This window comes from Globicephala melas, chromosome 11 (genome assembly GCF_963455315.2).
Source record: "Globicephala melas chromosome 11, mGloMel1.2, whole genome shotgun sequence".
Taxonomy (NCBI): domain Eukaryota; kingdom Metazoa; phylum Chordata; class Mammalia; order Artiodactyla; family Delphinidae; genus Globicephala; species Globicephala melas.
Genome location: NC_083324.2, coordinates 12913541 through 12927115, shown reverse-complemented (window position 1 = coordinate 12927115; position 13575 = coordinate 12913541). Strand labels below are relative to the sequence as shown.

General features: G+C 46.0%; 1 protein-coding gene across 1 annotated transcript in view; it reads right to left on the bottom strand.

Moving 5' to 3' along the window:
- The window catches only part of IL5RA (interleukin 5 receptor subunit alpha), a 53617-nt gene that overhangs the window by 6245 nt on the left and 33797 nt on the right, over positions 1 to 13575 (bottom strand). The window contains exon 9 of the mRNA XM_060308642.1: positions 12179 to 12317. Within this exon, the coding sequence (XP_060164625.1) occupies positions 12179 to 12317 (139 nt within the window). The remainder of the gene's footprint in view (positions 1 to 12178; positions 12318 to 13575) is intronic.

The window sequence follows — 13575 nt, the reverse complement described above, 5'->3', positions numbered from 1 at the left end:
TTTTAATCTTGAGGCATTATTTAATCAGTGAGCAGATATTTATGGAGTATATTCTAGGTAATATGCCAGCTGGATCTCGGAGCTTAGCAGCTTTTGGTGAGTACTAAGGTTTTTAGATGAAAAAGATGCAAAAACGTAAGCCTACTCAGTAACCTAATTGCAGTACAATCAAAACATTTTACAAAGTTGGACTTTTAGAGGAAGTACAGTGTGGGATAATACTCATAGTTCACAACAAAGGTATCAGACTCCGTTGTAAGTTTACAATCTGAATTATCCTCACAACACCTCTTACGTTTATACCTGTTGTTCACAGATGAAAACGTAGATGCTAACTTGATTCAGTACAGAAAGTATAAATATGCCACATGCTGCCCGACTATCTAGTTAAATTTGCTTTTAATCTGTACTCAAGGATAGGTTCTTCTGTGGGCTTTGATGATAGCTTTGGGGTGTGTGTGATTTTTTTTATTAAGGTACTGGAAATACCTTCAAGAAAAACCCAAGGCCATTTACCAAATGGCGTTTAAAGGGTAACCTGCTTGCTAAACTGTCTGATTCATTTTTAGAGAAGAATGCAAATCTTGAGTTATCTCCCTGAATGCATGGGTCCTTTCTGTGTTCATTCATTCCTTTATTCACCCGTTTAGCCAATATTTACTGGGCTCCTGTTATGTGTGGGACGTTATACACGTTGCTGGGAGACAGTGTTAAAAGAAAGCATGTGAACCCTCCCTTCCTGCAATTGAGGGAAGAAGTCGATAAGCAAATAAAGACACAGATAATTTAGTGACAGCAGCTCTAAGTACAGAGGTGAGATACACACCACACCCCAGGAGAAGCAGGTCTTAATCCTTGGTTTGCCATTAACGGTTTCTATTATAAAATGAGAAGTGAATGTAAGTGGAATTTTCAAGTCCCTTGTAAAATATCTTAAGATTTCCAAAAGCCCCAAAATACTTAAAACTCACATCTTTCCAGGTATCAGGGTGGAGAGATGTCTCAAGGATTTAATGCTAGTGATTCCAATGTTGCCTTGATCTCGTGGCCTTTTTTTGTTTGTTTTTGTGGCCTCCTGAGAACTCTTAGTTGAGGTTTATCTTCTACCTCCCAAAAGCTTTAATCTCTCCTTCATCTCTTCCCTTCTGCTTTCAAATATTCATAGAGTCCTTTATCTTGAATAAGCCATTACTTTGCTCTGCCATCTCTCCCAACTATTATCCAATACCTCCTTTATTTCCCGGCCTCATTTCTTGAATAAGGGATTCAGGCAGCTTCCTTTTCCCATCTCAGAAAGCACTTTAAAAATTTGCTGGTGGCTTCCTCCTGGTTGAAGCCAAAGGACGGTCAGTTTCTTTTTCCAACTTTATTTTTCCTGACCTCCCTCCTGAATTCAGATTTGATGCTTGCACCCACCTGGAAACCAAGCCACTGGCTCCTTTACCCAAATATTCCTCTTCTTCAATATCATTTCCTTCCCCCCTTTCTAATTTCAACTGCCCCTCACCGCTCAGCCTTAACCCTTTGGTATTTTCCACTATGGTCTATTCTTTGAACTTTGAAATGTTTGTTGAGCACAGCTTCATCTTTTAATTCCATGGCATCCTCTCCCGAGTCTTTATCCCTGCCCAGCTCCCAGTCTGGATCTGAGACTGCCTGTAGGCAGAACCCACTGGGATGTGTCTCAAAGCTGACAACATTCAAAACCAAACTCACACCCTTCTTCACATCAAAACAACTTCCCTCAAAACTTCCCCATTCTGATCTCCCCTCTTGCAGGATCCCAGACTGGAATCCTTGGAAGGCACTTGGCTTCTTCTCATTCTCCGTAGCCCCTCCTTTCCTCATCCACTTGCTTTACACCAGTACATCACACCCAACCGTAAATGCAAGAGAACCAGCCATATGTATACACATATCCCCTCCCTTTTGTATTTCCCTCCCATCCAGGTCACCACAGAGCTCTGAGTAGAGTTCCCCGAGCTATACAGCAGGCCCTCACTAGTTATCTATTTCATACCCAGTGGCGTATATATGTCCATCCCAACCTCCCAATTCATCCCACCCCCCTTTCTCCCCACCACCGGTGTCCACACGTTTGTTCTCTACATCTGTGTCTCTGTTTCTGCTTTGCAAATAGGTTCATCTGTGCCATCATAAATGCAAGACATGCATGCTTTTGTGTCATGAGTTTGCCTAGTCTGGAAACCTGGGTTCTATTCTTAGCTTGTTGTGAAGGTGGCCGTTCTGGGCCTCAGTTTCCTCATCTGCAAATATGAGGAAGTTGAACTCTGACCCTTAAGAACGCTCTCAATGCAGCACATTTTTTAGTACCCCTGACCCAATCCACGGCATTGTCATTTGGTGTATACCGACCTCTCACAAAATTGACTTTAGGATATTTTCATTGGTGAAAGTTGGAAAGTTGTAGAAAAGAACAAAAAATAAGTTATCAGAACCAGCAGTCACCAATAGCTTATCTTCTATACATGTTTTGACATTCCCTTTTTAGGTACCAGACACTCTGCAAAGTGCTCACCTTGCAATCTCACTTGAATTCTCACAGCAGTGCTTCAGGGTGGGCGCTGCTGTCCTAGTTTGATGGACGGAGGAGCTGTCGCAGAGAAGGGCGGAGGTGGTCAGCTGAGGACCACAGCTAGTAGCCGGGGGTGAAGCCCAGGACGTGCTGAGCAGCCGTGCTCTTAACCACGGTGCAGGGACCCTGTCCCACTGCCCACCACGCCCAAACCAGGACCCACTGCATGGGCAGGCGCTTCATGGAACACATCCTAAACATTCCTCTGTCACGGAACACCCTCCAGAGCGTCCTCTTCCCGGCCGGATACCACTTCCCTCCAAGGCAGCCCTGTTTTGTTGTGGTGTCTCAGCTGTTAGGCATGGCTGGGTTTGCGGGCTGTGTCTGCAGTAGAAGGGGGCTGCCTTATAAGATACCAGTCTTCCCGATGCTCCCTAGGCTCTAGCCAGGACCGAATCACTTTATTTAAAATCTCTGACCATGGCGTTGAAAAAGAAGTTTCATGTATTTATAGCTGTTTTACAAACAGGTGGTAGCCACACTTTGGCTCTCTGAGGCTCTGCTTTTCATCATTTTACAAACCTTTTATTTTCCCAAGTCCCATAGACACTCACTGGTTCTAGGATTAGTATTCAGTTCTCTGGATTGTCACCGAGTGTCCCGTTAAACCTAGTTTTGACTGCCCTTGCACGTAGCTAATATAAAGAGCAACTGGGACATACTACTACCGTGAAGTCAAATACCAGCTCGCTTTATTTCCCACTCTGATTTCCTGAATAAGGGATTCTGCCTGCTTCATTGCCCCATCTCTGAAACTCAGTGCAGTACACTCTGAACCATTATGCAAGTCCCCTAACAAGTACATTCAGAATCTCTAGACTCATGTACATGGAACATAAATTTAGCAAGGGTTATGCCAAGTAGCAAAATGTTTCCTGTTTACAAGTAGGTTAAACAGGTGAAGCTTGAGTCCTGCAGAAAGAATGAGTGGTGTTATCAATATTATCAGGGTGCCACCCTGGGTCCCGTTGGTGTCTCAAATTGTGCAATTCTCTGCAGGCTGGTATGTCAGGTCCTGATAAAAGTGTCGTTCACTTCTGAGCGTGCTTACACAAATCTTTTCAGTTAAACCACTCTCTAGCTGCTCACTTGAGCACTCACATTGATAAGTGAAGATTCTCTCTGAATTAACAGAACCTCTTTGGAGAGGCAACTGATTTTATTTCTTTCGATCAAAAAAAAGTTAGTGGTGCATGCAAGGTACTATGTGGAAAGCAAAGTCACCGTCACTGCCTGGAGGGAGGGGGCACATGAGTCATTTCTCCCCGCCTGGTTTCCGCAGTGTCCCACCTTGCTTCAGAACTGCTCCCCTACCGCCACCTGAGAACAGAGCTAACCCCCCAGACAGCAGAGCCGAGGTCAGCTTTACTGCAAAGAAAACCTAAACTGGCAGGTAAATTCAGTGCAAGAAAAAGGTTTCACATGTTCACTACCAAATGGAAATCGCTTGGGGATTATCTACCGTTAACGTTATTTATTAACGCAAAAACGAAGTTGAGAGTCAGTTATGTAAGTAAAATGAATTAAAGACAGCACCTCCTCTGATTTTACTGAAGGTAGAACAGGGGTACAGTTCCCACTGACAGTGTATATCCTCCGGTCAAAATGATTAAGAATTTTAATTCTGTAAAAGTTGGGAGGCCCCTCGGTACATCATTAATTTGAATTTTGGGGTGTCTGACGTTGGACATTTTCTTAAGAACAAGCGTTTCAAGGTAACTTGAATCTTTTCTCTGACTCAAGAATGAGTTTTCTGCCATTAAAACGGAAGCCACGGATGTTTCTTTTCAAGAAATTGATGGGCGCCGCTGTTTGGTTATGCAGAGATGAGCTTTAGAAAGAAGGAGCAAAGCCTGTCCCGCCAAGGAGAAGAAGCCCTTCAGACTCTGCACCTCATTCTAGGATGTTCTCCCAATATTGACAACTTGGAGCATTTGGGAGCTCAGCTGTCTGGTTTCTTGGTGACCTCGACTTCCTCAGTTTCTGACGTCTCGACCATTTAACCTTGACAATTAGCCAACTAATGAAAATTCTGCTCGTGCTGTATATCCCGGGAGTGTATGGTGGGAAAGGGACGGAGAGGGACAAATAGCTTGGTGGTTAAAGAGAATCAGACCCTGGACCTCGTCCCAGCTCTGCCCTCAGAGCTTTGTCAAGTCATTTTCCTCCCGGTGCTGCAGCCCCCACTTGTTCTAGAATTGTATGATCTTTGTAGTTCAGACTAATAACACTTAGAAGGTCGATTCGGTTTGGAGGCTTGTTCCACCCTTAAGCTGTTCATACAAGTATGACTTTTAGGGATTCCATATTGCATTTGAATCTAGTTTCAGACTCAACAATAGGAAAAGAGCTCATTAGTAAGTTGATGGGGCTCTTCCAGTGAAGCAGCCCTACTCTGTTAAACCAGCAGGCGCTGGGAGGAGTTCTGAGGGCACTGACAGGGCTGGATAACTGAGAGGATGCAGGTGCATTAGTCTACGAAGCCTCCTGCACTTGTCTCTCTTTAGAGCGGGAGGCCGTGGCATCGTCTGTGAGGGGACCCGCCAAGCCGGTCACAGGCTCACAGTGCCAGCAAAAATCATAAGCAAGCCCTTTGGGTGGGCGAGCTTTCTAAGGCAGCTGTCAAGTGGATTGTGGGAGGCTTTTGTTTTTTAGGGAAAAAAAATCCCTTTACCTGATTTCGGGAGAGTGAAAGAGAGGGGTCGGCAAATGCAGCCTCAGTGGACAGAACATAGGTAGTCCAGGGCCCAGAGCAAAATGCACAAAACGTGTTCTGTGTTCATCTGGGGAAATTGGGCTCAATGACCCAAAATATGGAAAGGACATGGAGATGCTTGGGATGGGGGGGCGGGTGTGTAGGTGTATCTTTGCGCACTCAGGATTCCCTAAGGGATCGCTGCCGTACTGCTGCTCTGCATTTGTCCCTAGTAGGACACGACCTGATGAAACTAAATAGAGAACCCTCTTCGCCATCTTCTGCTTCTTTGCAGACTTTTGCACACAGCACAGAGAGGTGTGTGCTTTCTGGGGCCCTAGGCAACCCAGAACTTTCTTCCCTGTAAGGGGTTTGCTGGCCCTGTTCTACCAACCTGCTAAAGCAACTGAAAGCTGGCTGCAGAGGCTGTAGTCTTAACGTAGAAGTAAGAAACGGGTGAAGCGCTTTCGTCCTGGTTCGGCCGCTTACAACAGAGGTGACCCTGAGCAGGGAGCCCTCAGGAGCTTCCATCACCTACTTTGCTCAACGGGGATGAGAACTGGCTGAGTTATTCCTGCAAAGTGATTGGCCCGGTACTAGTTCATAGTAGGTGTTCAATGAATGTTGTTATAATTGTGATTATGATTAAACACATCGTGTCAGCAGTAAGGCATCAAGATAATTTCCCTAAATCATGAAAGCCAGACTAAGATTGGAGCCCTTTCAGAATCCTCAGAAGGCAGAGTCATAAGCTCAGGCCTGGAGGGAAAGAAAACACCAGATATTCAAGATACTAGGGGGTAGGAGAGGGCATAAAGCACGATGGTCCGCACCCTCAAGGAGGTTTGTATTAAAATGAACGCCATGGACAACTCGTAAGGGGGTATTTAGAGTAGCCTGAAGAGGTCAATGAAAGTGTCCCCACTGCTTGGGCTCCACGGAGGCTGACCAGCTCATGAGCTGCAGGGCAACCCTTTCACTGCCGCCAGTCCCCACAGCCAGTCCTCCTGCCTCTGTCTCCCTGGCTGGCACTGTCACCCACGGGGTGACGAAGCACCACAGAAAGAGCATGGCGTGGACCCAGTCCTGTGGCTGTGTTCTAGGTCCGGGTCTATCACTTCCTAGCTCTGTCACTTGGGGTAGTTCCTTAACCCCTCTGCGTCTCTTTGCTCATCTGTAAATTAGGAAAATCCTGTGTTTGTGAAGATACATGAGATAACATAGGTGAACACGCCAAGCACAGTGCCTGCCCCAAGAGGGGTGTCCCACCTTCCTCCCGTCATCTGGCGGGCCCATCTCGAGGCACAGGTCACGCGTGGCAGTCTGGTGTGGACACCACACCTCCAGGCGGCCGGGCCTGAAAGCTCAGGGGAGCTCCCTGCTCCTCACATTGGGGACAGAAGTTGAAGGCTCCCTGCTGGCCCGCCCTCAGGCCACGGCTACCAGCCTGGAAACCACAGGAGCCTGGGGAAAAGGTAACAGCGGATCAAAGCGGCCACCACATTTACCAACCCGGAAACCCCCCATTTACAAAGAAAACCCAGCATCGTCACAAGTTATATCCCCCTCAGGGAAGCCAGGTGGGTTTTTCAAGGTACTGACTGGGTCACCGTTTTATTCCTCAATCAGTTTTTGTCGCTAATGAGCCAGAAGCCCGCCATTTCTTCACAGAAGCTCTTGAATTTGCAAAATTCATTTGGAAGACCCAGGGAAAGCGGATCTGAGCTCTCTGCAGTGTCTCCCCTTCACCTTTCTCCTTCCTGGTTTTCTCCCTTTTTCACAACAGTGTGAAGACATAGAAAGAAAGGTGGTGGCGAAAGGAAAAGAAAAAGCACAGGCACGGAGTCTGAGGGTGGAGCCGGCAAAGTGTACAATGTAGGAGGTGGGCTGGAGGATCTCGAAGGTGACACCACGCCCTCCAGGTTTTGATTCCACATGCCCTGGGGCCGGTGTGCCGGGTTTCCTCACTCATTCACAGCCCATGAATGTCAAGTCCGAGGAAAAAGGCAGCAGAGTCTCCCTGTGGGACCCTTGCTTCCATCCCAGCCCCAGTTCTTACATCCCTCCCTGATTTTCTGCTTCCAACTCTTTTCATGAAGTCCTTACGGATTCTAGAATGTGTGATGTGACTCTAAGGCTCCCCCCACACATGGAAAGAAACTGTGACAGAAAGCCATGGCCAGGATTTCTTGTGAGTAACAGGTCTCGAGGAAGATGCCCCGAAAGGAAGCCGCCAGCCCGTGTCGACCTTGACCGCACAGCTGAGGCATCTGAGAAATGCGGTGAACTTTCCCCTACTCCCTGGGGTGTAAGTGCTATACATCTCAAGCCTAAAGCAATATTTTTTTTTTTGTAACTACATTTTAATTGATACCTGGTATCATCATCGAATAGATCCTGGCCTTCAGATACGGCCTTCAGTGATGTCAGGGCAAAACCCGGTTTTGTTTGAGGGGCAGGGCCTGTGCTGGGGGGGGGGGGCGGGAAGACCCGTCACTGATACACCAGCAACACGGCTGGGTGGATGCATGTGTAACACTCTTTTCCACGGGGAAGGGCATTACTGTAGGAAACTTTGTTTTCATTATTCCTTGTTTCCTGCATGATATTTGAGCTTCTGGGAGGGGAGAGAGAAGAGAAGATGATGGACTTGAGAAAAGGAATATCTTCACTCAGACCAGAAACCACTCAGGAGACACCAGGTTTTGGTAAACGGGAGATGGCCCAGATAACAAGGGAGCAGAAGCGTCCGGAAGTTAAGAAAGTTGCAAAAGGAGGAAGAAGTGTGGAAAGTTAGCCCTTCAGATAAGGCAGAGAAGCCAGCTGAGGAAGGGCAGCTGATAACGAGGGCTGATAAGATGAAACTGCTCCTTCCATCTGAGAAGAAAAAAGAAGTATTCCATGTTCTGGAAATCCCAGCACAGGAGGGCAGCGTTTCAGGGCAGGTGAAGAGCACACTGTGGCTGGCTGGATCCCTGCTGGCTGCCCCTGTGCCTCTTGACTGTCCAGGGACCTTGCCAACTGGATCAGGACAGCAGTCCTTTCTCCTCCGCCCTCCTTTTTCATCAGTCAAAACTTACTCATCTGGTGTCTCTCTCTTGATTCAATAACCCTGGGTGATGATGGGTTAATTAGTAAATTGAATCTATTCCAGTTTGCTAATTGACTCCTGTGCCACCTATTTGAGAATATTATCCATTAATAGCCACTTCTTGGCTGTTTGATAACTACTGAATTATTTAATATCTCTGGGCCTCCGTTTCCCTCAGATAAAGGAGGTGGACTTAATAATGTCTAACAAAGAGGTGATATGTGAGTCGGGCCTTGGTGTGAAAGTGGAAGGGGAGGGCTCCAGGGTGCCATTTTTAAGACAAGGTAGGAGTGGAGGAAGGATGTCTAGAGGAAATGAATGGAGCGGGAACCCTGCCTGGTAGGCTGCAAGCAGAGCATTATTATTGCTGCATCCTCGCGGGGTAAGGAAGAGCCATGTGGAATGTCCCAGAGGAGCCCGAGCTTCCTGTGATGTTTATTAATCATCCTGATGACAGTAGAGAGCCTGCATTGATTAAATTCACTAATGATCCTAAAGTGAGCGGGGAAGTCAATTCCAGAAAGGATGGATTTATAAGGTGCGTGGTAATATTAATCAGCTCATCTTCATGACCAGGCTGGCAGCAAATGAAATGGGGTTTGCCGTGGATGATGGCAGTGAGGCACACCTGAGAGCAAATGATAATGAGCCCGGTTCCAAGCTAGGAAGCTGTTATTTAGAAAATAATCATGGGGCGCCAGCTCTAAAGTGGAGAGTGAAAAATAAATTAAAAACAAGCTTAAAATAAACTCTCAGCACAGGTCACAATCTCTCTCTCAGCACTTTTGTCGGCGGTTGATGGGGGTAAGAGAACATGAAAGGCAGAGTAGGGAAGAACTTACAAGTGAGGAGACTCACATGTTACAGGTGAGGAAACTGAGACCCAGAGGGGTTAGAGATGACTGACTAGGTCGGGGGCAGCCAAACTCTGCCACACTGGTCACCACTCTGTCCCCTGCAGGGGTGACAACAGATGACCGCGCCTTCGGATGACCTAAATGTAACTTGAGATTCCCTCTCAACACAGCTGTGGAAGCAGTCTCCGATAACTGGGCTCATGAAATATTATCTCCGCATCTCTAACTTCAGTCAAAGAGTTAGACACTGGCAGAGACACGACCAAAACCTAGATCTCCTGATTTGTCTCTCGCTTTCTTCTGCTCTCTAAGTTCTAAACTCTCAACAGACAGCACTGATGAGAACTCAAAACCCAAACACTAAAAAATCAGAACTGGCTCCGTAGCCAAGATTCCCACCTTGGTCTCCAAGTTAGTTTGAGGTCCTCACACAGAATTAAAAAAATAAACTCTGAAACTATATGCGCAGTGATGTTGGGAAGACACTCAGAAATGTCAATAATTGGGGGCCAATGAGTTTTCGGCCTTTGGGGAATAACAAAGCATTAAAAAAAAAATCCACCAAATGCGGGTCATGAAAATTAAGCTTCTGTCGCAGGCGTTTGAAGAAATTCATAGCCTTGTTGAAAATTCCCTGAGACGAATTCACGTTTCTTCTGCTGGTCCCCCTCTCGGGGCGTAGAGTGGATTTCGTCTGTGCAGATAAAGCGGTGTGGAAGGGGTGCCTGCATGTGGTGGGTCTGTTTGGTCAGGTTGGGGCCTGGACCTGGGGAGGAGGCAGGGGGGAGGGGGAAAGACTGGCTTTGGCAGAAACCTGAAGTAGGTGCAATTGGCCGGTTCTCAGTTCCTTTTGTCCTTTCTGCTTCCTCTCCCAGCAAGCCTCATGCTGGTCCTCTGAGTCCCAGTGCGGTGATGTGGTGGGCGTGCCATAAGGCTGTGCTGGTCGTGTCACACAGCTCTAGGGGCTCCTTTCCCCTTTGGAAACTCAGCGACTCAGTAAGACCAGTCCCCTTGCAGACTCAGAACCCAGTTCCATTTCTCGGGTCTTTCCTTGTCTTTCCCAGTCTCCCTTGGAAATCTCCCTGCTATGCGTCTGGTCTGACTTACATCCACATGGGCCCATGGGTCACTGCCCAGGAGTGTCCTGCAGAGACACCCATTAGCCTAAGTGAATGAATGAAATGATAGAAAATCCTAGCATGTGCCGAAAGAAATCTCTCCTTAGGTACACCCTTCAGTGGAGCGTTAACTACCTCGTACCTTGAGGGACAGTGATAGTCACGTGCTTGACCAGCCATAATCACAAAGTTAGCTACCAGGATCCCTTAAATGCATCTTTAATTTGTTCAGCTCTTTGCACCTTGCAGCGTCCCGGCCCCCACGCCATAGAGCTAAGGTCTCTGGTGCTGGCGTCAGTCAACTTGGGTTTGAATTCCTTCTCTGCCACTTACTGGCCATGCAGAGTTAAGCAAACTGTCTAAACTTTCGAAACCTGTTTTCTCATCTGCAGAACAGTTTGGTGGATAGGATTAATGAAGCTAGTGCATGTGAAGCACTTAGCCAGGGGGCTTGGAGGATAGTCAGCAATAAATGTTATCTGCTGTCGTTGTTGTTTGTATTTCACAATAACCTGTGAGACAGGAGAGGTGGGTATTAATTACCTCCTTAGTCCTGGGAATCCACGGATGGGCAGAGAGAAGTGGTTTGTTCAAGGGTATGTAGTCAGTACGTGCTAAGGCTGGCATTAAACCTGAGCTTTCTATGGAAGACTCCAGAATTCTTGCCTCCTCTTCGTGTCCTTGTAGCTCTTATGCAGCACTTAGCCACATACGTCTGCATCCCCAGGCTGCATGTCTGTGGCACATACATGAGCTACACTAGTTGTTTTTTAACTGGCCAAGATACGCAGATAGTATCAAACACAGGGTGTGCATGTTCTAGCATCACGGTGCAAGGCCACCTCTCCAGGTTATGGAATTGCCATCTGACATAAAAGGAGAATGGAAATTTGCCCTTTCATTCAGAGCCACCATCATCACCCTTCTCCAGTCCCACAGACAGATACAATGATCATATTATTTGCCAAGTAAGCTAGTCAGTTTAATCATAAACAAAAACAGCTGCAGAACCAATGCAGGAGCCCAGGTGATGCCAGTCCTTGGGATCCTCTAGGTCTGTTACGCTGAGGGCCCAGGGCTGGATCCAGATTTTGTGGGCCCTGAGCTTATTCAGTTTTGGAATCTTCTTTATGAAATGAAACAAAAGTATAAATTCAGAATTAGGTATAGGAAAATTATAGAAATGGAGACCAGATTAGTAGTCGACAGGGGTTAGGAATGGAGGAGAGGAGAGAAGAATGAAAGTGCTTAAAAAAGGGCAAAAGGAAGGACCCTTGTGGTGACATATACACGAACCTGCACATGGGATAAAATTGCATAGAACTAATACACACACAAATGAGTAGATATGAAATCGATGAAATCTGAATAAGATCAGTGGGTTGTAGCAATGCCACTTTTTTGGTTGCCATATTATATTACAGTTTTGCAAGAAGTTAGTCTTGAGAGAAACTGAGTAAAGGCTACATGAGCTCTCTTGACATTATTCCTTATGACTGCATATGAATCTACAGTTATTTCAAAACAAAAAAAATTAATTTGGTAAAACTGAATAGAAGTAGGACCAGATAATCTGGGAAAAAAAAAAAAGTACTAGACTTTGGAAGGGCTCTTGCTAGTGAGAAGCTGGAACACTGGAGCTTCATTGGCCTCATGGTAAATCCACCTCTGGTCAAAAAGGCAGCAGACTGACAGAGGATGAGGCTTAGTAGGGACGTGAAAGCATTTCAGGACTCACAAGTGAAGGTGTACACTTTCCAGGAGGATCTGTTATAACTACAATTAAGGTCACTTGCTTTAAAACAAACACGAGATACTCACCCACATAAATAGGCTGACTCCACTCACTGGAGGGTCCCACCGCTCTGCACACAGAGCTCACTGCTGCTCTCACTTGAATGGAATACTCAGAAATACCATCAATTACGGAGATGAATGTATTGGTCGTCATTTTTTCTGTCTAAATGGGAAAAAATATCATTGTAAGAATCCCTGGACACGCAATTTAAATTATGGCAATCATCAGGATGGGAGGTCGTATGTAAGTAATGTGACTCAGTATTCAGTGACCCATTTAAAATCAGTAAGACTCACATCGATTAGTTTATTCTAGACCACTTCACTATGGAGGTGTTGGCAGTCACCCTTGGGGGGAAAGCTATGTAGTAACCAAAATAAATAAAACAGGCAGTTGTAAGATCTAGATGATCCATCTGGGTCCATCTGATATTTCCAGACTGAAAGACTGGAATGGCACATAGCAGAATGCATAACCTCCCTCATCTTGTCCCTGGATATTCTCTAATCGCCAAACTAACAATATCACATGGCTTCCGCATTTTCAACAGGATCCAGCAAACTACAGTCTATGGCCAGTCTGGCCTGCTACCTGTTTTTGTAGGGCTTGCAAGCTAAGAATGACTTATATATTTTTCAGTGTTTGAAAAATATAAAAAGAATATTTTGTGACTCATGAAAAGTACATGAAATTGAAATTTCAGTGTCCGCAAACACAGTTACTGGAACGCAGTTACACCTATTTGCTTGTATTGATGGCAGAGCTGAGTAATTGTGACAAAAACGGTATGATCTGCAAAGCCTAAAATACCTACTCTCTGGCCTTTTACAATGAAAGTGTGCTGATCCCTGATACAGTGTCTCACCCCAAGCCAGGGGGCAAGGAGCAAGGGATGGAGGGGGCATAAAGAAGCAGAAAGAGCAAAAGGACCTTGAATCTAGGAAGAAGAGGGTTTGAATCCCAGGTCTACCTCCAACTAACTGCAGGGCAATTTCCTTGACCTCTCTGAGCCTCAGTTTTCTCATCTGTAAAATAGGAACCATACCACCTAATGGATTATTGAATTAAATGGAATTAACTTTGTAAAGCCCAAGTTTAAAGATATATTGGGTTGAATCATATGAAAAGTGATAATATTCACCAACCCATTTTTGACCTGCAAAAACAGCCATTTTGGGCAGTTCAACCTAATAATAAGCACTCAGTAAATGCCAATTTGCCGTAGGCAACACAGGGTAACATTGTCTAGTGTTGAGATGAGGCTGTTTTCTCACAATCAAACCCTTCGTGTATGTTCTCTCTACTGGTCAGTGTCCCCACCGTGCAGCTAATACCCCAAACCCAAGATGTGTCCCTGGCCGCCTGTATCTTACCTACTCCTGAGTGTGTTTCTCCCTTCTTTGTCCCTGATCCAAAACCA